Source organism: Hipposideros armiger, unplaced genomic scaffold (assembly GCF_001890085.2).
Source record: "Hipposideros armiger isolate ML-2016 unplaced genomic scaffold, ASM189008v1 scaffold_419, whole genome shotgun sequence".
NCBI classification, from domain to species: domain Eukaryota; kingdom Metazoa; phylum Chordata; class Mammalia; order Chiroptera; family Hipposideridae; genus Hipposideros; species Hipposideros armiger.
Genome location: NW_017731769.1, coordinates 885,985 through 911,236, shown reverse-complemented (window position 1 = coordinate 911,236; position 25,252 = coordinate 885,985). Strand labels below are relative to the sequence as shown.

General features: G+C 54.6%; 1 protein-coding gene across 7 annotated transcripts in view; it reads right to left on the bottom strand.

Annotated features, from left to right (window-relative positions):
• Positions 1–889: 889 nt before the first annotated feature.
• ATP2B3 (ATPase plasma membrane Ca2+ transporting 3) overlaps positions 890–25,252 on the bottom strand; it is a 70,412-nt gene continuing 46,049 nt past the window's right edge. For 2 of the 7 annotated variants that reach the window (XM_019664294.1, XM_019664295.1), the window contains 5 exons: positions 23,740–23,951; positions 22,578–22,685; positions 20,749–20,931; positions 15,122–15,208; positions 890–3,994 (listed from right to left, as the gene is read on the bottom strand). In XM_019664294.1, coding sequence (XP_019519839.1) covers positions 3,674–3,994; positions 15,122–15,208; positions 20,749–20,931; positions 22,578–22,685; positions 23,740–23,951 — 911 coding nt within the window. In that variant the 3' untranslated portion in view covers positions 890–3,673. Of the gene's footprint in view, positions 3,995–15,054; positions 15,209–15,549; positions 15,619–20,748; positions 20,932–22,577; positions 22,686–23,739; positions 23,952–25,252 lie in introns of those variants that run through there. The other 5 variants (XM_019664296.1, XM_019664297.1, XM_019664298.1 and 2 more) reach the window with 4 other exon arrangements.

The following is a 25,252-nucleotide window of genomic DNA, read 5'->3' as shown; positions in this document are numbered from 1 at the left end:
TCCACTTCTGGGTGTGTACCTAAAAGGATTGAGAGCAGGGACTCAGACAGATATCTGCACACTCATGTTCACAGCAGCATTACTCACAGTAGCCAAAAGGCGGAAGCCACCCAAGTGCCCATCGACAGATGAACGGATAAACAAAACGAGGTCTATCCATGCCATGGAATAAAACAGGAAGGAAATTCTGATGCATCTTTCAACATGGATGAACCCTGGGGACGTTATGCTAAGTGAAATAAAACAGTCACAAAAGGACAAATACGGTAAGATTCCACTTACATGAGGTCCCTGGAGAAGTCACACTTATAGAGACAGAAAGTAGGGTGGTTGGTGCCAGGGGCTGGGGTGGGGGGATGGGGCGTTAGCATCTAATGGGGACAGATTTCAGTTTGGGAAGATGAAAAAGTTCTGGGGATGGATGGTGCGGATGGTTGCACAACAGTGTGTGTGTGCTTTGTGCTGCTGAACTGTACACTTAAAAATGGTTCAGATAGTAACTTTTATATGGTGTACATTTTATCACAATTAAAAAAAAGAGTCTGCATGTGTGCCAGGGTTCTGGCATTCGGGTTGGTGTTCTGGCATTGAATTGTTGCCTTCGTCTTGGTTCCCCCACCCTCACCTTCTCAGAGGATACACCAGGGTACCCAGGCCCTTCCATGTCAAGATAGAGGACCACCATGCAAACCTCCTCCAGGAAGGCCTCTGATCCCACAGGGCGGGCGAACACTTTCCTCCTTCCATAAAGATTGGAAAGGCGGCTGCACGCTCAGGGGAACTCCGCCACTCCCAAGGATTGACTCAGCCGGGCGAAGCAGATGAGGACACCTCTCCTTCATTCCAGACGAGAATTCATCAAATAATAAATCACACACATTATCCAGACCAGGATTGTAGGAGCCTTTCATTTTTTTTTTTATACACAGAAATTTTGGCCTATTCTTTAAATTAGGAAATTTAACTACAGACTTTAAATTATTATGCATCTGTGGTCTTCCTCATTAAGATATTTTTGTTCATCTTTATAACAGGCAGATAAAAATGTAAAACATATTTAAAGACTGAACACAGTTGACCAAGCCATTCCATATAATATAATGCTTTATAGAGAGGGGCTCCCTGATGAGACAGGTCCCTTGGCCTGAAGACTACAGAAACCAGAGCCACGATCCGAGGTCACGGCACCCCTTTTCTGAACCCCACACCTTGCGGAAAGGCAACCTAGAGACTAAACAATCGACATGTACAGTAGGCAACTTTGTACAGCAGCAGCGAGGGTTTTCTTTTTTTTTTTATATATATGGACCATTTGTTCTATCAATGTGTCTACAACAGAGAATGAAAAGAAGCCCATGAGTGTAGCATTATGCAGCTTATCTTCTTCAATTTAAACATTTCCAATTTTATTTCTTGTTTAGGAACACACAGACCCTCAACAAATTGAGTTGCCCTTTTTTGTTGTGGCTGTTTAAACAAGGACATAGGGAACAATTTACAAATGGGTAACATTCTCAATGTGCCCTTTGGAAAAAAGGGATGGCTTTAAGTTATCTGTAGCTGGCATTTTAAATGGGATTTCCTTTTCTAACTGAAATTCCTTTGCCCGAGATTTGACTACTCCTGCTCGGGGGTGACATGGCACTCATATGAAGGGTGGAGCCCGAGCATGTTTTGGCTGCCAGCGTGGATGCTCACAGATGCAGGTGGAGGTAAGACAAGCCCCCACTGATGGGTGTGGGATGGGGGAGTGCGTGATGGGCAGACCAGCCTTGCTATCAGTCCAGCTGCTGCTCAACTGTGTGTGCAGTTTCCATTTTGACCCTATGTCCCTCAGCTCCCAGCTGCCCGCCCCCAGTGGCTCAAGCCTCACAGACAGGCGCATGGATGAGGTGTAGTTGGACCCCAACCGCCTCCCTGCAAAACAGGAGACAGATGAATTCAGATGGTAAGAGAACCCCTGCTTTTTCTGCATTTCCCTCCCTGGCAAGGGTGCATTTGGGGGAAACTGAGGCTTGGCACACTGGGTGCCCACACTGCAAGGAGAGGCTCCCGAGGGAACCATCTGGGGAGCCCAGGCCCAGCTCTCCCCACCTGCAGACCAGGTGTTCAGCCGATGTGGTGAAGCTTACCTCCTCAGCTTTCCAGACTCATGAGAAAGAGCCATAGGAGTGATTAGAGCAACAGCCACGAGCGTTGCTCCCAGGGGCTTTGCCTCAGCATCTGTTTTCCCTGATGTTGCCGTAGGCGGCTGCAGACACAAATCCATACTGTTGCGGGTCATAGTTGTCCTTGAACGAGAAGACGGGTCGGAAGAGTGCTTTGGCGGGTGGTGACTGAGAACTTTTCCTAGTCACTTTATGGGCATCTCATCAACAACTTCTAGGCAAAGAGTGGGAGTCCGTTGGAGGCGCCGAGGGGGCTGGGGTCTATACTGCGGCCGCATAAGCTCCTCTTGGGTTTTGATGGTACATCTTCCTCTGCTGCTTTCTGTCTGACTCTTGTCACTCCACCCCCGCCCCCCATTCTGGGTCCTCTCATGGGGTCAGAGATGGCAGGGGGCGGAGCTTCCTGCTCTTGAAGTTGGGGTGTGGGCAAAGAAAGCCCACCAGCCAGAATTCAGCACTCGAGTTGAAACCAAAGGAAACTGAAAGCAGAACTCTCCCTTCTACCTACTGGAGGGGATCATTCTCATCAGTACTTTGGTATTTTCCTTTTAAATAAAAAATTCCATCAAAAGGGATTTTGTTTTCCTCTATAGGCAGGGGTCTCAAAGTGCAAATGTTTCGACTGTAACCACTTCCACTTAGACCTTGCCCTCCGTCCCCCTGACCTGCTACTTGGGAATCTCAATGGTGACATTGCCAGGACCTGTGCCAGGAGGAGGGAGGACAGAGGGGAGGGGGAGGAGAGCAGCAGGAGGTGGGGGGAAGGGGGGGAAGAGACAGCAAGCAACCAAAAAGATATTCTTGTAGTCTAGTTCCCTGAAAAAAAAAACTGCCACAATAAATAAATAAAATTTCAAAATGAAAACACCTGATAAGAGGAATGGAAATATCATGCCGATAAATAGTTCCTTATTCTTTAAATATGCATCTGGTCATATATGTACGTATATGTCTATACGCACGCACACACGCACACACACACACAGACTGCACGTGTCCTGGGGATGGGGTGCTTGGTGGTGTGTGTACATTTGCAGGTGGCTCCCGAGGGGTGGGCTGTCTGGGCAGGGGACATCCTTCCTAGCCCTGCAAAGCAGTGCTTGCTTATTTTCTTTTTGTAGGAATCTGTTGATCCAATTACTCTTCAGTGGGTGCAATAAAGCTCCCAATAAAGCTCCCAATAAAGCCCCCTGCCCCACAGCGCAGCCCAGATGACAAATGTCTGGTGGCATTGTAGTGTTCATTAAAAAAAAGCTTCGATAGAAAAGAAGGGGGGAACACAGCTCTTCTTGCTCTCTAGTTTTTTCTTCCTCCTCCTCCTCCTCCTCCTCCACTTCCTCCTCCATCTCCTCGGTCCCAGGTAAGAAGCCTTGAATGGACTGGCTTCTTGTAAGTGCCCTGCAAGCAATGTCTTCAACCGCCTTGGCCGTGCCCTACTTGCTGTCCTGTGCATCCCGCCTGGGTGCGCGTGTGTGCAGGGGTGCGCGTGCCAAGAGCAGTTCTGCTTAGAGGGACGTCTCCATGCTGTGGATTGGACTCCCAGGTCTGGAAGAAAACACTGACGAGGTAGCTGACTTAGTGCCGTGCGTGGTCAGGTAGATGCCGCTGTCTATGGCATTGTTGTTCTGGTTGGGGGATGGGGGTGGGGGGGCCCGCAGGCGCTCCTCGTTCTCATCCACGTCTGTGTCATCTATGAGCGGGATGTTGTGGGTGTAGTCATTGATCAGAAACTCGGGCGTTGCCATGAAGTTATGGATGGAGGTCTTGGATTCTGGTTTCTCCAGGCCTTCATAGAGTGAGCTACGGAATGCTTTCACCACCCGGATCTGGAGCGGGAGGTGGAGGGACAGAGGTGGAGGGACAGGGGCCCAAGGTGGGAGCAGGGAAGGAGCAAGGAAGGAAGGAAGGAAAGAAGAAAGAAAGAAAGAAAGGAGATAATCAATGGCAGACTGGTGCTGGCAAGTTCCACCCACATCAATGGCAGGGGGTCACTTGCATGACAAATGTTCATCCATTGGAGTGGAACACTTGGGGTGGCTCTGCCTGGCTGTGGTAAGGGTTTTCAGCTTTGGGTCTCAGTCTCGTCAACTGATCCATATGCAGAACAAGTGGTAGGGGCTTTCTCTAGGCTGACCTGGGCAGGGGTTCTGGAACTCAAGAGTGACAGAAGCACTGGACTCTTGGCGGCTATCTACCCTTTTCCTGCACTGTGGGAGGACTGGCTTAGGTGGTCCCTGGGCTCTCTGCCACATCTGAATTCCAATTTGTTAGAACAGAAAGATGATTGGAAAAGGAGAGAATGCTGGAGAGTGGGCTCTCTATTTTCTCTTACCAGAAGGTCTGAAGAACTTTGGTAAGAGAAAGTACCCAGCCTATGGGTGCATTGTCAATCTTTCTTGAGTGGGTCTCCCTCCCTGGCTTCTCTAGGGACCTCTCCTCTGCTCCCCCAGTTCTCCTGGCCACAGCCAGCACCTGCTATGCCCACACCCATCTGGCCGTCAGTCCCCCTGCTAAGTCCAAAAGCCATGTCTGTGTTTCCATTTTGTTTGATCCCTCAGGGCACTCAACACAGCTGCCTGACCCTCTTTCTGGAAACTTCTCCTGGCTTCCCTGACCTTGCCCCTGCCTGGCCCTTCTACCTCGCCAGCTCCTCTGGCCTCATTTCCTCTATTGCTCCTTCCTCTGTCCCAGGGTGCCCCAGAGGTAGAGCCTGGCCCTGGCCCTCCCTCCTCCTCTGTGTCCACACCCCCACGCCCACCTCCTAGCCCTAGCCGTGGCTCTGGGCTCCTCTGGCTGTAACCAGGGCCTGTGGCCCAGGCCCTTCCTCAGTGCTCCAGTCTCTAGAGCTTTCCAGTCTCCCATCTGGAGGCATCCAAGGCTGAAAATAGCACCATTTTTTATCTCCACCCACCAAGCCTGTTCTTTTCGTATGCCCTGATCCACTACGGTGGTTCCTCATGTCTCCTTACACCCCCTGGCTCACAGTTGGGTGCATCTGATTGGGTTGTTATTCCCCTTCAAAGACCCTTCCATCCATGTGTCTCCTACCACCAGAGGCCCTTTGCAATCTGGCGCTATCTGCCCCTCCAGCCTTTCTCATGCTGTGCTCACCTCCTCCTCCTCACTCTCCAAATCAGACAACTTCTTTCAGTCTCTCCATCAGGCTTTTCTACATCTTGTTCCATGGCCGCCCCACTAGCACCTGTAGACCTCAGATCAGCATAACTCCCCACAGGGAAGAGCTTCCCACAGTGTCCTGCTCCCCAGCCACAGTAACCCTCTGACCCCTGCACCTCCTGCGAGACCCTGGTCCCAGAATTAGCTCCTCGGTTTCCGTGATCCCGCCCTCCACTGCCTGCTCCACCTTCACTTACACGTGTGCTAAAGTCCCATTGGTCTTCTAAGCCAGAGTTGCTGCCTCCTTTTGCTCACTTCCTGGCCCCCCAGCCTGGACTCCCTCTTGCTTCTAGAAGCCAGAGTCAATAGGAAGGCCTTTGCCGGGCCCCACTCGAGCCAGCTGGCCTTGTGCTGAGATGGGGAAGCCAGCTCCTCCCTATGTGTGTTCCAAAGTCATTCCAGGTCCAAGGCTCTAGGATTTGGTTTTCTTGGTTTAGACAAGGTGGTGGCAAACTGTGGCCCAAGGGCTAACTCTGGCCCTCAGCCAGGTTTTGTAAAGTTTTATCAGCACATAGCCATGCCCATTCGTTTCTGCATTGTCTATGGCTGTCTTCAAGATCCAAGGGCAGAGTTGTGTACTTGGGACAGAGACCTGGCCTGCAAAGCCCTTTTTAGGTGAGTTTGTCCCCTAATTTAGACCATGAATCACACTGTTGACAATGAGTCCATTTCAATTCTCCAGCGTCTGGGCTCCAGGCATTGCTCAGCCAAACACAGTGCTCTTAGATCTGTTTAAACCAGGCGAACCTCACTGTCTTTGAAGTGCAAAAAGGCGAGCCAAAGAGCGCCATAAAATTGGAATTTTCTACCTCCGTATCTTAAATGCAGTTAGGATTTTCTCTGAATTTGGTGAAGTCACATCTTCCAGATTGCAGATGGCCAACTATTTGCACTCAGTTCTTTAATTCCCCCAAACTGGCCTCGGAGACAGGGGAAACACAGCAATTGAGAATCATGTGACATTTTTAATGAAAAGAAACAGAATGCACTTTCTGTAGCCATTGCAGATATGGCTTCATTATTTGGGCCTTTTCTGCTGCCAGAATTGGGGAGCCACCCGGATATTGCCATGGCAATGTAGTGGTGGTGGAATACCTATTCCAGCTGTCAGCTACACTCCTGAAGTCACAGAAAGGAGAGCAAGAAACATGTTGCTGCCCTTGACCCTGGGGGCCTTTGTGGTGCTTTTGCCAGCAATGATCCAGTGACTCTGGCTACACCCCTTCCCCTTGCCGAGTTAGTCCCTTCACTTGGACCTGGGTCTCGTGATCAGGTCAGGCCCCTACTCAAACCCATCCTCATGGTTTCCCTGCACCTGGCTGAACTCCAAAGTCTTAGCCCAAAAATGGCAGTCAGTCCTTCCCTCCCCAGTTTCTGCTGCTGTGGCTTGGAAGGTTGCTTCGGGGTGCTCCTCCCTGGTGTAATCCAAGACTCACTTTAATGTCTGCCTTCTCACTGACTTCCAGGGAGGGATGGTCTGCCTATTTGCTGCATATTCACAGAGCTGTAGCTCAATCACCAACAGGTGGTGCCAGGGCCGCCTGCTCAAACATTCCGCTGGTCAGGGCTTTCAGCTGGGCTTGCGCCATACTGAGAGTCTCTTACCGCTGACGGTGAGTCAGCGTTCCTCCAGGTTCCATTTCCCTGCATTCAGATCTTGGGCTGTTATCAAAGGGCTTGGCATTGTTCTTATGATGGGGTGTTTTCAGGCCACTCAATGCTGAAGGGTACGGTCAATTCCTGGGGCACTGGCTCAGTGAGAAGCAGCAAACATTTCTAAGAGACGCCCTCTCTGAAGGCCCAAGCACACGGGGCCCAGGGACATCCACACAGTGGAGTTTAGTGTGTCCCAGCAAAAGTATGAACAAGGCTGGGTAGAACCAGCACCCTTCCCCAACACACAGCCCTTACTGCCTCCTCAGGCTCCTCTCCTGGCCTGGAATGGTCCCAGAGGTCCAGGACGGGGTCCTCAGGCCACCTCGCCACCTCTACCACTCTCAAAGGGACCTCACCATCCTCAGGCTGTCAATGCCGCCTACGGTCCACAGACCACCTTGATGCCATACACACCCTCTGCACCATTTCCACCTGTGTCTGCAGCCAGGGCCCACCTCTTCCTGGCATGCTAGACTTATGCACCTGCTGCTCCTTAGCCTCCCATCGGATGGCTAATGGGCCATAGAAGAAGGCCAAGGAATACCCTCAGCCTTGCTCCTGCCGACCTTGGTCCTCACCTAGTCTGCCTATCCCAGCACAGGGCTCCAGCCTAACCTCAGCGGCACATCAGCTCCCGACCCCAGTGTCATGCATCAGCGTGTCCTGTGGAACACATCCTAGCTCCACTGCTGCTGTTGTATCTGCTGGGGGTCCTGGAGGCCCCTGGGGACCCCCAGCCCCTGCGGGCAGAGACCCCGCCTGACTGGTCCCTCAATCTTTTTTCCAGGTCCTGTCTGTGTGGCAGACATTCCTGGGGTCCCTTCTCTCTGACTACTGAGTCAGGCCCTGCACTCCCCGACCTTGCTGGTGGGGACTTCAAATATTCTAGCAGGATAATTTAAAAGAGAAATATAAAAGACACTCCTAAGTAAACATGATTCCGAGGGTTATGACCAAGGAGGAGCAGGTCAGACTGGGGCTGGGGGGCTTTCCTGTAGCTTCCCATCTCACCCTGAGTGAGGCCCAATGTCCTCCCATGCCCGTGCTTCCTCCGTCACTGCCTGGGTGCCCACTCTGGCCCCCGTGCCCACTCCAGGATGTCACCCCAGCCATCTCCCTCTCTAATGTCTAGGTTGCTCATTTGTTCAATCTTGAAAAAGACCCTCTTTTGATGCCAAAATTCCCTCTAGCTGCTGGTGACAGCTTGCAGAGAGTTGTTGGTATTCACGGACTCCATTTTATGTCACCCTGTTTTCTCCTGCCCCCATTCCCCAGGGACTTCCCTGCTGGGCACTCAGTGCTCCGCACACCACACTCCTGCTTCCTGGCCAGACATGGGTCTGCAGGTACTCTTCCCTCTTCTCTCTATCCTCTCACATGCAAGGGCCCCAGGGCTCATCTTTGGACCTTTTCTCTTTTTCATCTGCATCCATGCGTTTCCTAGGTGCTCCTATCCTCTGTGGCCTTAATAGCAACTCTCTGCTAACCAGTCCCACATTTCTATCTCCAGACTCAGGGCTCCTCCTGCCTCTTCCATTTCACCTCCCTCCTCCCATGCTTCCTCCCTGGTGTCCCTGATGCTGCCCTTGACCTCTACAGTCTATTCTCAGCATGGCAGTCTGAGCAGTCCTTTCAAACAGAAGCCAGAGCATGCCACACCCTCCACTAATCCAAACCTTTTAATAGCTGTGTCTCCCTCAAAAGAAAACCCAAAGTCTGGCTAGGACCTGCCTCAGGCCACTCCTTCCTCTTCCTCCTTTGCTGTCTCCAGCCTAGGTCTCCTGGTTCTTCCCCAAGCACTCCTGCCTCAGGGCCTTTGCACTGGTGGTTTCCTCTGCTGAAAGGCTCCTCCCCAGTGAGCCTCATGTCATCTCCCCCTCACCTCCTTCTGTGTTTAGAGTCGCAAACTACCTGTCTCCCTTAGCACCCCTGTACCTCTTCTGCTTCATTTTCTCCTCAACCTGCCTCACTTTCAAACACCCCACACATCCCATTATCCTCTCCTTTGTCTCCTCTCACCAGGACATAAGGCCCCTGAGGTCAGGGGTCTGTCTGTCTGGTTCACTGATGTCCCCAGCACCCAGCATGACACCTGCACCCAACAGGGGCTCAGTGCTGAAAGTAGGGGGTCCACACGGCCTGGCATGTGTCTGCGATGATGGCTTCACCTGACCAGAGGCTCTCCCCCTGCTTGGCTCTCATCAGCTAGCCTGAGTGTCCCCTGGGGCCATTATACCTGCCCTTTCCCCTGCCTGTGCTGTTCTGCCAGATCGGCCCATGCTGGCCTTTTCTCCTTATTTGGAACTCAGCTCACATATCCAGCCTCCGAGAAGCTATCTGGACAACCTTTATCCAAAGTAGTACTCCTTAACATTTCTCTTGCTCTGCTTTCTTCTCTTCACAGGCTTGTGACCATCTACCAGTAGCGTAAGCTTGCTCCTCTGCTCGTGTTTACTGTCTGCCCTGGCCTGCCTTCATGTCAACCATAAGCTCCATGAGTGGGGACAGGGAGGTGACGTTCCAGACTCACAGGACCACCCCAGGCACACGGAGCTGAAGCAAAAGGATGCTTGTGTCAGACTCTGCAATGTAACCCTGCTACTGCTGGATGGTTAGGGCTCAAGCAGAGAGGGTGAAGGTCATGGCTGAAAGTGGATGTGCCCCGCTTTTGTTTTGATTTCAGTCACTTGAGTTTGCAATGCAGGTGGTAGTGAGGGTGGGGAAGGGGTGTGAAAGCAGAGAGGCAAGCCAAGGACTGAGGGAACACCCACCCCATTAAAGGAATGCAAAAAGGGAATGGAAAGAAAAGAAGAGAAGAGGAAAATAAAGGCAAAGGCTCCTGAACAAGGAGGACGACAGTAACAACAGAAACTGTGCCTGGCACTTTCTGGTCTTTCCCCCTGTGCGGTGGGACAAGCAGGCTCTGGGGGTCGTCACGCTCTCCACCCTCTGCCCATCTCACTCCCGAGGCTCACAGAGCTCAGAATTCTTCTGTCCCATTCCTGCCCTGCCTTTCTGCTGCTCCCCGAAAGCCTCACCCCATCCTGACACTTGACGAACTTGCCTGTCTCTGTACCAACCACTAATCCAGAACCTTCTGCGAGAGGAAGGGACCTGTCACCCTCTCTGGCATCCGGGCTTTGCATTTAGAGCTCATTCTAGATGCAGCAACCAGGGAGAGCCATGGGAACTATTTATCAGGAACTTTGGGGTTACCAAATACCAAACCCACCCTATAGGCATGAAAGCACAACTCGAAAGCAACACAAGAGGCGTGGGACGATGTGCACGCAATCAAAGGGGTAGCAAGGGGAAGGCTCCCTTTCCTCACCATGGAATTAGGAAATGTGAAAATGCAAACTCCAAAGCTGGCCCTTTCACTGAGGGATTGAACCCAAACCAAATTAAAGACACAGCTTTGTGCCTGTTGGCAAGCCCAACGCTAATGGCTGGCGAGTTTCGTGCAGCTTGCCTCCCATCCTGGGCACAGGCACGCGTGCTCAGAACTGGGAGAGCCCAGACTCATGCTGCCGACATCAAAAGGACGTCGCACTGAGCTGAACCAGGCACGGCTAGTCCCAGGCTTTTCAGGGTGTCAGCCGTGTCTCTCATCCAGCTGCAGGGCCTCAAATAAGTCTCCTGAGCTCCCTGGACCCTGGCTCCCAGTCCTGGGAGTCGGCCTGCAAGTGCCTACAGGGGAGGGCTCGGATCAGGGGTTCTGGGGTCTGCCCTAGGCTGAGCTGCCATGTGCTTTAGACGTTCCCTGGAAAGCCCTTCCCTGTGGTAGGGTCTGTGTTTGCAGGAAGGTTCGGACAGGGCAGGGCTGATATGGTTCCTAGTGTGGAGACAGTGTGCACCATGTGAAATAGCTGAGAAAAAATGTAAATACACTACTCCCAGAAACCCAAGTGGGGAGACTTGGCTCTAAATCATTTACCGGGCTCCTTCCTCCATGGCACTGCCTTAATGACGGGAGTTGCTACCGTGGGAGCCAGTGATGAGCATGTGCCCGGCCCCACCCCCGCCAGGCTCCAGAAGGACGTGTCCAAGGAAATCGTGGGAGCTCACCTGGCCTGGCTTTGCCAACTTGGACACAAGGTTTTCATGTTGCAAAAGCCAACTAAAATAAAGCAACTGCCGTGATCTGGTTCTGGCATGGTTAATCAGAACCAAACAGCCCTGAGGGAGCCCTTCTGGCCACATCTGACGAAACTCTCCACCGGCCCCTGCCCCTTTTGCCGGGCTGAGTCGGAGCCCTCTCATGAACCACTTGTAAACGTTCGAGTATAGAGGCCCAGCGTTGCTGCAGGAAGGGTCAGGCTGGGCACAGCTGCCTGTTGGAATGGGAGGGCCATCAGGGCAAGCTGGTGGGGAAAGGCTTCGCATGTGTAGCTAATGAGGGGCTAGGATGTGCCTGTGTGTCCCTACTCAAACCTGGAGGCAGCCATTGAGCACCCTGAATTGCTGCTCATCTCGGGCCACTCCTTGGGTGATCCTGACACCCAGCTGTGGAGTGTGATTGGGGTAAGAATGGGGGCAAATGACATACCAAGAGGGGATAGGGTTTTGCACCCCCTTGGTTTCGAAAAGACTGAAAGTGATTATTAAAGAATGCTCTTTCCTGAGCAACTCAGATGGGCTGGCTGGCCTCAAGGCCATGGCTGAGGTCCCATGAAATGAGGTGGTGACCACGAAAAGGACTGAAAATGAAATGGCCATGATGTGGGGGCAGCCACCAGGCCAGGTGGGGTGGAAAAATGGCTGGGTGAGTGAGGGGGAGGCAGTCATGGCCATCTTTCAGCTGGGAGGTCATTGTGTGCGACCGAAGGAATGGGGACTGTGTTGGTACTCCTGAGTCCCAAAGCGGCAAAGATGCACGTGGGTGTGGGATGCCTCGGAGGAGGGGGGGGGGTCAGAAGTCGGCTACAAAGTGTGGGCAGGCGTGGATGTGGACACACTGAGCCCCAAGAATCACGGCTTCTTTTGCTCCCCCTGGTTATCCCTCCAGGGGCTGCTCCTCTCCCTCTGGCTCCGAGGACATTCTATGAACACGTCCAGCATTGGTGCTACATGCTGGGGCTTGCGTTGGTGAGCGCAGTCAGCTATCACTCTGGCCCTCAGGCTCCTTGTCCACACCCTGCACTGGGCCTTCCATCTGAGAACCTGAGGTTCTCACTGGAATTGACGTTCTCCCAGCGACCCCAGTATACTGGAGAGACTCGCTCCAGCATGTTGGATAAGGGGCAGAATGGTTGGGAGGTGGGCCAGGAGGACCGGAACCTTCCCATAAGAGCTGGGATTTTCCTTAGGAAACCTTGTGACCTGTGACCACTGCACCTCCTACAATACTGCCTCTCAGCTAGGCTGGGAGCTTTGTCATGCCCGACATTCTGCCTTCCTTCTGGCAAGTTCCAAGAGAAAGTGAGGGCCTGGGGCTAGCCCCCACCCTGCTAGGCCTTCCCCTGATGAGGGTGCTGGGCTTGGTGATTTCTTGGGGTCCTCGCAGGTTGGACTGGGGGCCAGTTCAGAGTTCCAAACCAATCTGCCACACGATGATGATGGCAGGAAGCAGTTTGGTTGGCGGCTTCCAGAAGCAGGTGTGTCCCCCGGTGCTGCCCAGTCCTCCAACCAGCATTTTTTTTCCACAGAGGAGTTCCTTCTGAGGTGCTGCCACTCAACTGGGATGAGCCTTTTAGGCTGGCCCTTGTGAGTCAGGACATCAGGACCCCCTTGCTGTCATACCAGCGGCCTCCTCAGACAAAAGGTGCTCAGTTATCACCCGGGACCTGCCACCTGCTCCTCGCCCAGCAGCCCGTGATGTGGAAGGGACAGCCGCCCTTCTTCTGGCCAGGCACTAGTTAGGTCCCCCTGGAGTGGCTCATGACCAGTGGGAGGGGTGGCACTGCTGGGCTCCTGGAAGTGGGAAGGTGGGGAAAGTGGGGAACAGATGGCTGCAGAAGGAAGGATGGCACTAGGAGCCGAGGAAGAGAGAGAGAAGCTGCCCCCAGGGAGAAAGCCGAGGAATTCCGAGGGAGCCAAGAGCCAGCAGGCCTAACCAGGAGAACAGAGGGCAGGCCTGGGCTGGCCCTGGAGTGGAGCAAGGCCAGAGTTGTGGAGAAGGCCTGAGTGGGGTTCATGTAGGCCGCCTTCTTCTCAAGTCAACAGACAGGCAGGAGGACAGACAGGAAGTGCAGAGGGAGATGGCAAAGGAACATGTGGAGGGAATCAAGGAGGGAGGGACAGGAGCAGGCGTGCCTCTCACGCACACCCACACCCGCTCTTGTCCCTTTGTTCCCAGGCAGGAAAGTACTGCTGCCCAGCTGGACCCTGGTTGAGGCGCACCTGGGAGGCTGTGCATCATTTCTGTCCTTCACTGACTGTGGCCGAGCCACCTGTAGACCTCTCTGGTGGAGTGGTGGCAAGGCCTCTCTGGGACAAGGCTTTCCAGCCCACCTGTGATGTGTGTCGGCCAATAGTTGTGACCCAGGTGGGTGGCCCAGTGAATGTGCGAGGGAGATGGAGGTGTGTGTGGCATGTGCTTTGGGGAAGGGGTGTGTGTGTGTGTGTGTGTACATGCACGCGCTGTTTCCAAAGGGGACAAGGTGGCCCAGCGGGGACCGCTGTGGCTCACATCCCTTCCTTAAAGGGCAGAGTGGCCTGAAATGACAGCTTAAGCAAGAGGAGGGATGCCCCCCACCGGGGACCTCTCACCAGTTCCTAAAAAAAAAAAAAAAGAAAAGAAAAAAGGACAAGACAAGACAAAAGAAGAAAGGAAAAGAGAAGAAATCAAGCAAAAGAAAATCCCAGGGTCTGGTGGGGGAAACAGCGTTGTTAATGACTCCCGTCTGTGGGGGAAGTGGTGTTTTCACGGAGGTGGGAGCTGTCGGGTCTCACTGGAAGGAAAGGAAAGAGGTAGCATCGAACCATCCCGGCAGGGACTCTGGGCTCATACTCGAAGGTTTACTGTTTGGTTTTTGAAATCTCGAGTTTGTTACAAGAAGCAGGCTGCTCTGGGTGGGAGCAGGGGGCCCACACCGTTCCCTGGGCTGGTGGGTTCCATGGTCTAGTGGCTTGCCTGTTGTCTTTGTGAAAAGATGTGAGCAATTATGGACATTTCTACTTCTGTAGGACAACCCCTGGGTTCTCTTTAAAATGTGGCCGACATGGCAGGAACTTTTCATTGGAACATACAGAAGGGAATTGATTTCTCCCAGCTTCTCGGAGAAAGGAGGAGAGCGGGTGGACCAGATTGGGCTAAGACCTTCCAATGCCAAGGCCTGTTTGGAAAGAGCGAAGGTGCTTTGGGAACAAACGGAAATATAGCACAGTGCGGGCTTGGGGTGTGAGTAGGACTCCAGCTCGCGAGACACTTTAAACACCTCTAACACCCGGTGGCTCAGGGTCAAGGGCCTATGGGGCAGGTAGCACCTGAGCAGAAGCAGCTGTCCACCACCGAACCCACCTGGGGACATGTGACAGTGGCCTCCTGAAGCTCATATCAGCTCTACTGCCTTGGGAAACCACCTCAAGGAAAGTTCTGGATGCTGCCACTTTAACCCCAAGTAGGTGGGCTGGATTCTTCCGCTGCAAATGATGCCGAAAAGGCACTAGTGTTCCCCTCCAGCCCTGGAAAGTGGCCCTGAGCCCGCGTGCCTCCCTTTCACTGCCCCGCCAAACACCAACCAAGACCCCACCCTGACACTAGACACCACCAGAAGCGGCCCAAGTTCATGAAGAACCCTCGGCAAATGCAGACAAGTTCAAGAAAAGAAAACCAATGACAGAAAGAGCACTAAATGCAAACCAAAAAAACCAAACAAAGAAAAGGACAGAAGGTCCAGCAGTGCCATGGATTCAGTACATTTCATAAGAGAGTATGGCTTTGGAGAGACACACCATCTGGGAGGGAAGGACTGGACAGGGCAATAAAGAAAGAACGGAAAAGCCACGGTGAGCGGAGGATGCAAGACTGGAAAAAAGAGAAGGAAGAGTTGGGAGGCTTGTTCTCCCCCACAGATGCCATTTATCAGAGAAAAGGGGACTCAAGACTCACTCCCAGCGGCACTGGTGGGATTGGCAGCAGAGAGAATTACGTGAGTAGGGGTAGAAAGATTGGTTACGTCATGGAGCTGGCTGAGGACTGAAGACCGCCGGCGCATGGCACCCTGAAATGAACCGCTTCTCTTGAAGGTACTCACTACCTCCATCTGTGGGAGAGAAAATGAGATAAAGTTTGGCTTGCACTGTTGTCCCGGCTACCGCACGGGGGTGGGGCTGGGCAAGGACAGGGGCCACACTTAGCACATATCTTGACAGCAAGGCCTCATCTAAGTCACCCCGCTCCCTGGGAGCTGACAGTGCTTCTGACAGGGCCGTGGCCATGGCCCAGGCTGGCCTCTGTGTCATCCACCAAGAGAGGTTTTGCTGAGCAAATGATTAGCGCTCAGAAGACTGGGAGGGCAGGCGGTTAACAACCAGGCACACTGCAAACATTTAGAGTCATTTGCATTCATGGTATGCTCATGGCAAGCCACTCGTCAATAAATACCTGTATCTGGCAATACTTTGTTATATCCTAGGTCAGTGGTTCTCAACCTTTTTTTCCGCCCCAACACACCTGAGGGATATGACATGCTCCTATTAGAAACGAGGCTCCCTGTGGTAGGGCTCCTTGATGGCACTGCATGGGGACAGGGGCCCTTCCCTGGGCCTGTCCTTCACGTACACTGTACCACACGCTGCCAGCCTGTCCTGCCTCGCTGGGAGGTGTGGCCTTCACGCTCCTTATGGGGCTCAACCAACTGATTGAGGGGCACGCAGGGAAAGCCTCAGTGGAAGAATGGATTTAAAAAGGGGGAGGGTGCACAGGCATGGCGGAAGGGAGAGCAGAGAGCCTGGGCTCTAGGGAGCAGATATGACCTTTGCTTTGTCCCCCACCCTTCAAGCTTCCTAGGAGGCAAAGGGGAAATGGGTCTTTGTGAAATGAGAACCATGTGGGTGAACTCACGGGGAGTCACAATGTCTTTGGACTCCCTCATTCTACTTTGCATTGGCACGGGGGCCTGGGGGTGGATTAGACCCAGGCGTTGGGTCCCAAGGAACTGCAGCTAAGTGGCCACAGTGAATGTCTCACTATTGTAAGACCACGTGCCTCGATTCTGGGAGCTCAGCCGCATGCGGCACACTTTTGGCCACCTCTTTGGGAATACTCTCAATGTGTGGGGATGGAATCTTCTAAGGGGATGCCTTAGAAGGTAGATCTGATTTCTGGAAAGTGCTCTATAGTTCAGTGGATGACGTGAGCAGCAAAGCAAGTATGCATTTCTGGAGCCTAGAGCGCACTGGCTACCTGCTTTAGGCCCGAGGCAAGGGGCCCTGTCCCACCCCCAGGCCCTGCAGTGGCTACAAAGCGGCCACCAGGTTCGGAGGGGTGTCTGACATGGGGCCAGCGTCCTTGGAAGAAGGCAGCTTCAGTGCTCAGACTCCCTCTACCCCAACCAAAATGAGTATGTCCGTCATTTCAACCTTTGAACGTGGTGCAGAAAAGACTTATTGTCATGTACTTGGCCACTGAGACCCCCTCTTACCCAGCACATCCCACTCATGAGCAGGGGAACTTCACAGCCAGGACTGAGACCTGTGAATAAGGCATACTGAGCGCCCACGGGGTGGGGGGAGGGGGGCTGGCACAGTGCTGAGTGTGCCTCAATGCACTGAAGGTAGATGACCCATGCCCTGATGTTGTCGTCTCTTTAGGGGGTGTCTCCTCTCTAGATTGAGCGGATGTTTCTAAGTCTATGGAGACAGGTCTGTCTCAAGAGGGGACTCTTACTGAGGCAAAGGTGATGAGGGAAGGGAAAGATGCCTTTCCTGCCTCTGATTTGGCCTTTCCACATGGTGCCCTGATGAGATGATGGTATCAGTCAAAATACTGCAAAATTGTCACCCATCCCCCACCCCTGGAAGCCCAGTCTCTGCTGAAGCTTCTCATTGTTTTATAATGGAATGTGAAATAAACCACGTCATGAGCGCTTTGAAAAGCTCCATGTTCCGGGTTTCAAGGAGTCTCTTTTATTGTGGAATGATATCCGAACCATCTGTTGCATTCATATGTTAGTATGGAATGATGATGAGAGCAGGTAGCAGGTTAGAAATGCCTTTTCTTAACAATGTAAAAAGTTGTGCCGGCCTCTGAAATATGGGGAGCAGTTCTGTGGTTTGAAAAATTTAGAAATCTATCGAGGGCCAACTGCCTAGAGAATGTTTCTCTTTGTTAAGGGTGCACATACAACCTGGTGGGACGGGGAGGCTTTGTTTCTGCTTTTCAAGCAGGCATTTTGATTAAAAAAATAACAGGCACTGTTCAAAAGTGAGTTAAAGTAACCAATTGGTTCAGCATTGTTGAGAAGCATGGTGAATCTGGAGTGACAAAGTCAAGTTCTCATGGACGAATGAGTGACTGTATGGAGGGGACATGGAGTGCACTAGGGGGTCAGGGAATGGAGACTTGGGCCCTGGCTGCCTCAGACTCTCACTAGGTGACCTTGGGTAAGTCCCTTCTCTCTGGGCCCCATTTCCTCGTGTGTAAGCAGGGACCTGACCGGCCAATGTCTACATGGACACACAGTTGGAACAGCCTGGAACTCCAAGACTCTGACTACAGGGACCCTCTCTACTAGTCAGGGAGCAGTGGCAGGCCCAAGAGCCCACAGGCACCCAGAAAACACAGACACACAGATGGCCGGGGCACCACTGACCTCCCCCAGACGCCTCAGATCGGGGCAGGGCTGCTGTCTCAGCTGCTAGAAAAGCTAGGCTCACCATCTTAGGCTAATGGATGGAAGTGCTGTTACCCCCCTCCCCCCATCCTCCACCAAGGCTCAAGCTGGCTTCGGGCTCCGCATGACAGACAGATAAGAACCTGTCAGGGCCAGGACCGCTGAATGGCCAGAAGGCAATGGGACACCTGGACATCTGGCTACCAAGGCTGTTCCCGTTCTTCTATAGGGCACTCAATGTTCTTTCAGACTTAAGACATTTTTCCCTGGCCACACTGGCTTAGGTGCTCAGAATGCCGAGAGGAATGAGCCAGAGACCTGGCCTCCTGCTTCTCCACTGCAGAAGTCTCTTGGACCCTTGGGGAGCTCCTGAAACATGGAGTTCTTTGGTGCCACCTCACCTAGCCCTACAGGATCCCGAATTCTGGGCGTGGCCCTGGACTCCACAGTTTTGGAAAGTTCCCTGGGGCATTAAGCTCCTCACTCATTCCAGCGCCCTGGGCTGGGTGCACAGATGGCTGGTCATGGGGAGAAATAACTGCCATAACTGTGTGTGCCACGGGTCTATGAGGATCCACCATGATGGAAGGGAGTGGACTCTGAGAAGGCTTCACAAGGCGGGGGGGCCTTTGAGTGCGCTGCTGTAGGATGGGATGGGTAGGGGCCCCAAAGGGGAGGCCTGGAGTCCAGACAGCGGCCAGCATGGAGGCACGGCGACGTGGGTTAGCAGAGCGCATGTCTAGAAAGGCAGCAGAGGTTACAGGAGTGCAGGGTGTGTGGGGTGATGCCAAGAGGCAAGGGTTTGAAGGCTATGGTCTGCACCCTGGACTTCACCCTAAGGACAGGGAGAGAGGCTATACAAGCAACAGTGCGGAGAGTGGTACTGGAAGGGTGGAGCTGAACAAAGGCTGGCGGAGTGGACAGGAGGCTGGGAGTTCATAGCCAGAGTTGAGGCTGGGCCTGGGGAAGAGAGGAGGGGTGCCTTGAGGCTGAGTCCCATGAGGGCCCTGGGGGCTGTGCAGGAGCAGCTGGTGAGCTGTGTGCCCTGGGTGGGAGCATTGGACCCAGGGTGGTGCAGGCGTGGGCTGCCAAGGGAGGGCACTTTGGGCACATTGCATGGAAGATTCTTTGGGATGAGCCTGTGGTGACGTGTGACAGGCTGAGGCAGACAGACACTGCGGAGAGGTGTGTTCTGAGATCCTGCCCCAGGCTGAGGGCCCCACACCAGGAAGTTGCCTAAACAGACTCTGGAGAAGGGCCGGGGCAGGTGCATAGTGGCGTCCTTCCCTCCTGTTGGGGCCCCCAGGAAGAGAAGCAATTGGAGGGTCCTGGGCTGGAGGAGGGGCAGTAGGAAGCCCAGAAGGGGCAGAGAGTGACAGGTGTCACCAGGTGGCTATGCTGAGAGGAGGCTTGGGGGGGAGGGTTGGGGCGACAGGGGGGCAGCAGAGAGCTTCAATCCAGGCAGAAAGGCTGCTGGCTAGGCCAAGAGGACGGAGCACAGGGTGGCTGGATTGCGGATGCGCATTTGAGGAGGCAGAGCTAAAGCCAGTGAGTAATGTTGGTGTACCAGGTGTTCAGAGAGACAGGAAGAGGGTCTGGGATGGCGGTGAGACTCTGGAGCCACTGGTCAGGATCTGGGGGTTGGGAGGAGGTGGCCTCGGGACGGCAGGGCCTGTGGTCTGGGCCAAGCCCAGTATGGGTACTGTGGGGCATCTTGGTGTGGGTGTGGCACTCTGGGATTCTTGGCTGGGCAGAGGAGGAGGTGGTTAGGGGCACTAGGAGTTGGCCAAGAAGAGACCAGCAACCACAAGGCCTAGTGGGGCAGGTGGGCAGGGGCTAAAGGAGATGATGATTGAAGCGGGCTGCAGGTGACTCCATGGGGCTAAGGGCCGAGGATCAGGCAGAATCCCCCACAGGTGGGGCAGCTCTCACCCACTCCTCCTTCCTTCCCTACTAGGTCCGGCGCCCCTGGGTCCGTGGGATTTTCTACACATGAGGGCCACAGCAGGGTGGACCGATGTCTCAGCAGGAGGCAGGGGTGCCAGGCAAGCGAGGGTGAGGAGCAGAGAGTGAGGTGGAGAGGGGACAGCAAGCTGCCAGGGAGAGTAGGGGTGATGGCACTTCCAGAAGGGCACTGGGAAGAAGCCTCGAAGCAGGAAGGAAGGGTGGACAGCCTGGCCCCAGGAGCCAGGAGGACGCCTTGCAGACACTGGCCAGAACCTCTGGGACACTGAGGGCAGAGGCTATGCTGTGATGGGATCACAAGCGAGTGTGTGGGGAAAACATGGAGAGACAGCAAGTACGGAACATTCTGGCAAGAAGGCTGGCCAGGAATAGTTGGGACAGACAGCAGGGCTGGCTCTGGCGGGCAAGCTCTTGTGAAGTCTTGGCAAGTGCTTACAGCTGGGCGGTCATCATGGCTGCGTGACTTTATACAGGATTGCAGTACTGACATTTGGAAGGTGGGGTGAACAGAAAGGACCAACTGAGTGGCCACAGTCCACTTCCCAAATGACGTCTTTCCACACAACTCACAACATAACCCAATGAATGGTGAGCTCGCCAAGGGCACTTGAAAGAAATAGCTAGCTCATCCCCAGAATGTCCCTTTTCTGCGACCTGGGGCAGGCCCACCAAATAAGGTGAGGCCCAGCAGCCCCGCAGATCCCCCAGAGAGACAGCCACGGGTCACAGCACATACCTATAGCTGACACCTGTTCCCACTATGGGGAGGGCCACCTGGGCTCTGAAGGAGGTGTCGGGGACAGGCCACCTTGGTGCCACAACTGCCAGCGGGCATGTCTGGGGATAGCATAGGGACACTAGCAACTGCCCATGTGATCATGGCTGCAATAACCAAGAGTCATCCTGTCGGTCTCGGGCTCACCTCACCCACTCTCTGCCGCTCGCTTGCTTGCCACCCTCTTGAGGCAGGAAAGCCCAGGCAGCCAAGTGGCATGGCAACTTACCTGTGTCTGGATCCGGTTCAGGCCTCGGAACCAGAGGATCTGGCCTCTGCGGAGCTCCCGCTCAGCGTGGTCAATCTCTTCCTCCCCCTCGGCCAGCTCCTCATCGGTCATCTCATCCTTCCCAGGCCCATGCCCCGCTTCCTTCAGGCACTTGAGCTGGCTGGTGGGGATGGTGGCGATGACCTGGAGGGCCAGAGATGAGGGACAGCAGGCAGAGGTGCCATCAGAGTGGGACTGGGCCTTTCAGGGTGGGAGCTCTGCTGGGGCTCGGAAGGGATCCAGGCTGCTCACCTCCCTCTGACACTGGCTGTCTCTCCCCCACCCCCACCCCAGGACTGGACATCCCTTCTTTGTCCCTGAGGCTGCATGCCCGGGCCATCTTTGGTGCCAAATCCCACCCTCCAGAGGGAGAGCCAGACTTTTTCCTCTGGAGGGCATTGTGTTCCATGTTTAATCAAAGAGAGCAGATCCCGAGCAGCCCCTGGGGAGCTGGGCATGCAGGATTTCCCAGAGAGGGGGAAGTCAGGTGTCTCGAGCCCAGGGCCCTGGGCAGGGGGCCTGCAGCACCCCAGGGTGCTTGACTGTGGCTCCTCCTTCCTTGTCTCCCAGCCAGCCAGAGGGTCAGAGGAGCAGCTGGTGCAACCTACCCGCATAGTATATGCACCAAGGGATCGCCTTACCAGAGGGAGCTCTGGCCTTGGCCCCCAGCTCCTCGGCCCCCAGCTCCTAGGCCCCTGGCACGTCCTGCCTGATGAGAAGGTCTTGGTTTACCTGGGCTGAGGGCCCTGCCAGGTAGTCTATGCTGACACAGTGCTTTCTGGTGGGGGCTTGGGCTGCCTATAGGAGCTTGACCTCCAGGGGCTGGAGACTGAGTGACTAGGGTCAGCCACGTGGGCGCTCCAGGCCTACAGGAAGGCCCCCCAGTAAAGTCCCTAGACACCACCGCTCAGGAGAGCTTCCCTGGTGGCAGCATTCTGTGCGTGTCGTCACACACCGTTGCTGGGGGAAACTGTGCTGTCCGCATGACTCCACTGGCAGAGGACCTGGAAGCTCTTGCCTGGTCTCTCCTGGACCCGCCCTAAGTACATTTGATTTTGGAACTTCCAGCCTCTAGAGCTGTGAGAGAATAACCTCTGCTGTTTAGGCCGCCCAGGCTGTGGTATTTGTTCTGGTGGGCTGAGGTAAGTAAGATGCAGGATGAAGTGGATCCTGGACTGAGCATCCTACGTCAGTGTTCTAGAACTCTGGAGAAATGTTTTCAGAGGCCCGGGCTGTCCCCTCCCCCCCTGTGCTTTGAGCAGCCCCAACACTCCGCCTTTCTCCCTGACTCAGGCCCCAGGTGCTGTGAAGTCCCCTCTGCAGCCCACAGAGTTTGAGGCGTCAAAGTTTCACTTTCTATCAGCTCAATGTATTTCCTCATTTCCCTCCAGATCTTCTTTTTGCCCCTGGAGGATTTAGCAGGGTGTGGTTTATTTTCAAATATGTGGGGATTTTCCAAGGCACCCAGTTTGAAGGGATGCTTTTTGGGTCCTATCGTGGAAAGGAGAGCGATGGGCGGTTTTGCCAAGGCCCCGTCACATCCCAGCCACGGCCATTTGCCTTGCACCTGGATGGTGGCATGTCTCAGGTCTGAGCCCTGCTGTGTGGTGCCACCCACCTGAACATGGTGCATGCTTTCCCAGGTGCAGGCTTCGAGGCTCCAGAGCAGGGAGCCAGGGCAGGGGTTCTGGGGCCGCCCACGATCCCCTGGCCTGTGCCCATCACTGGCGCTGTTGCAGAGTAGATGGGAAGGGGGCAGGACTGGGAAAACTGACAGGGCAGACACTCACCTGTCCCCAGACCAGCTCCCCAACGCCAACAAACAGGCACCAGAGCCACTGCTCCGTGGACAGTGGGGAGCAGCTGAAGGGCTTTCCGCCAAACTGGACGATGACAATCTGCAGGAGAGGGGTGGGAGGGAGGCGGGTCCAGCTGGCACAGCTAGTGATGCCACTGTCCTCCTCTAGCACTCGGAGCCCACCCTGCCCTGCAGGCTGGCCCCTGCGCCCTGCTCAGAGACTCAGAGGGGCTGTTGGTTCCCCCAGGCAGATGGGCCTCTGGCCAGGGCTCAGCAGATTAGACACATTTCCAGCTTCTGTAAACTTGATGCTTTAACATCTATCCTGCATATGCTGGACCTGCCTCATGCTGGACACCCTGGTGACACGCCCGCGTCACCCTGCCTGGGCCTCCTGCTCCCTCACTGCCCCCTCCTTGAGACGAAACCTCCACCCAGCAGCGAGCTTTTTAAATACAGACCAAGCATCTCCGCTACCGGGCTCTGACACTTCAGGCCACTGTACCCTGCCCTAATTGCCTGGGGCCAGGTTCCAGACAACCGGGGACAGCCCTCCGCCCCAGCACCCTGAAGTTATTCACACTGACAAGTCCTCAGCCTGCTCACCACACCTTATAGTTCCTCCCCCAGAATCTGCAGTAAAGGCTCTTTCTTGCCCACAGTTCCTTGCTCTCCCTCTGCCTCCTGACCAACCCAGGTGTTTCCCCAGGTGGGCCCCCATGGAGTGGCAGGCCCCCTCTTCTGAGAACTGTGAGGAACAAAATATTCTGGTCCATTGGCCTCACTGTAAGTAACATTTTCTATTAATATACCCTGTGTTCAAATGCCCAGTCCCTCCTGAAGAGCGGACTGAGCAGCCTGTCCATAGCCCTGTGGCAGAAAGAGTCCTGTTTGTCAGCACTGGGGACAAGGCATCGCCAAACTTCTGGAGTTTATGGTGGCCACCCGCCAAGGAATCAAGTGCTAGAAATGGCAGTGGCAGACCTGGAGGGATCCGTGAGAAGGTCAGTTCTGATGACGGCCCACCGAGCCCTTCTGGACCCCAGCAGGTGGACCCAGGGCGAGGCCTGCTCTTATGTGCACAGAGGCCAGTAGTGGGGGGACATGGTCCCCTGCTCCTCCTCCTTTTCCAAGAGAGGAGCCACCCCTCCTACCTGGATTGCAAAGGTGCCCAGCACAATGGTGCAGAAGATGGGGTTGCCGAAGATACCGTGGAAAACATTGCGCTCGCCGTGGATCTTGCGGGCGTTGATCTCGTTGAAGAGCTGCATCATGACGAAGGTGTTGAAGATGATGGTGTAGTGCTCGGAGGGCGGGGAGTGCAGGGGCGCATTCCTCCCGCTGTCGATGTCAAAGAAGAGCTCCCCTGCAAGCCAAGGGGCACGTGAGGGAGCAGCCCTGACCCTCAGTGAGATGACTGGAAGGGGAGAGTAAGGAGACCCTCACCCCACGGGGTGCCAGCCAAGGCCTGGGCCTGGAACTGGGAGCTGAGGGGCTGGCACGGAAATCTGAGGGCAGGAATGAAGAAGTTAAGACACACCCATGGTGCATCTGTCATTTGCCTGCTGGGTTGAGCTGGGGGTGGGCTGGGGAGGAGTCGAGGGCTGCAGGGTGCAGGGTAGTCTGACCTTTCTTTGCCTTGCCCCTAGGACAGGGCAGCCGGGCTAGGCCCTCAGGCAGACCATGACAGGCTTTGCTCCCAAGAAATCAGAGAGAGGCTCTTCCAGAGTACCTCCAGATACTGACATTTGGGGTCCCCCCACTGTGCCTCCTGCACTCTGAGGGTTAAATCTGCTCCCAGGAATGCATGCTGAAAGCTGAGCCTCACCAGGCTCTGGAGGACAGTGACAGCCACCCAGGCAAACCCAACCCCTGTTATAAATAAATAAAGGAATCTGCTCAACAGGGCCTGCGAGACACAGAAAGCTCCAAGGAGGACAGGCTAGCTGCCACTGGCACCAGGCTTCCAAGAAGCAGCCAGTGTGCTGGAGGCCTCGGTGCCCTCCATGTCTGGGGGCCCTGCAGTTTTCGCTCTGAGTGCCCTTGGCCCAGCCTCTCCCGACCTGTCCTTTCCTCTGCTGTCCACACTCCTGCCTCTGCCTTCTCCCGCTCCTCACCTCCCCCCTTCTTGCTTCCTGACCCCCCTCTTCCCCCTCGCCTCCCTCTCCTCTTTCTCCTCCACCCCTCTCTCCTCTCCTTCCCTCCTCCATTCTCAACTTCTGCTCTCTCTCTTCCTTGCTACCCTCTCTCTCCTTGCTCCTTCTTTCCCACTTCTCCTTTCTCTCTTCCTCTTCTTCCTCCTACCCTCTTCCCCCTCCCTCTTCCTCGCTAGCTTCCCTTCTCTGCCGCCTCTCCTCTAACTCTCCCTCCCTCCTCCTTTCTCCCTTTTCTCTGCTGGTCCTCCTCCTCCCGCAACTTACAGCACAGTGCTCCAGTCATTGTCCTCTGGACAAGTGGACAGAAGCAGGGGGTGAGTGATCTGGGTCTCAGTTTATGATGACACATGTTGCCTGCTCTGTGCAGCAGTGGGCGGTTTCTCAGCTGCTCAGGGGCCTGTGACACCCGGGTAGGGCATACACAAAGCGGGACAGCAGGGGGCTGAGGGCCGAGGAGTCCGCTCTGGAAATTGGCTCCCTGGCTGCTCATCTCTGTCCTCCACCACCAGAC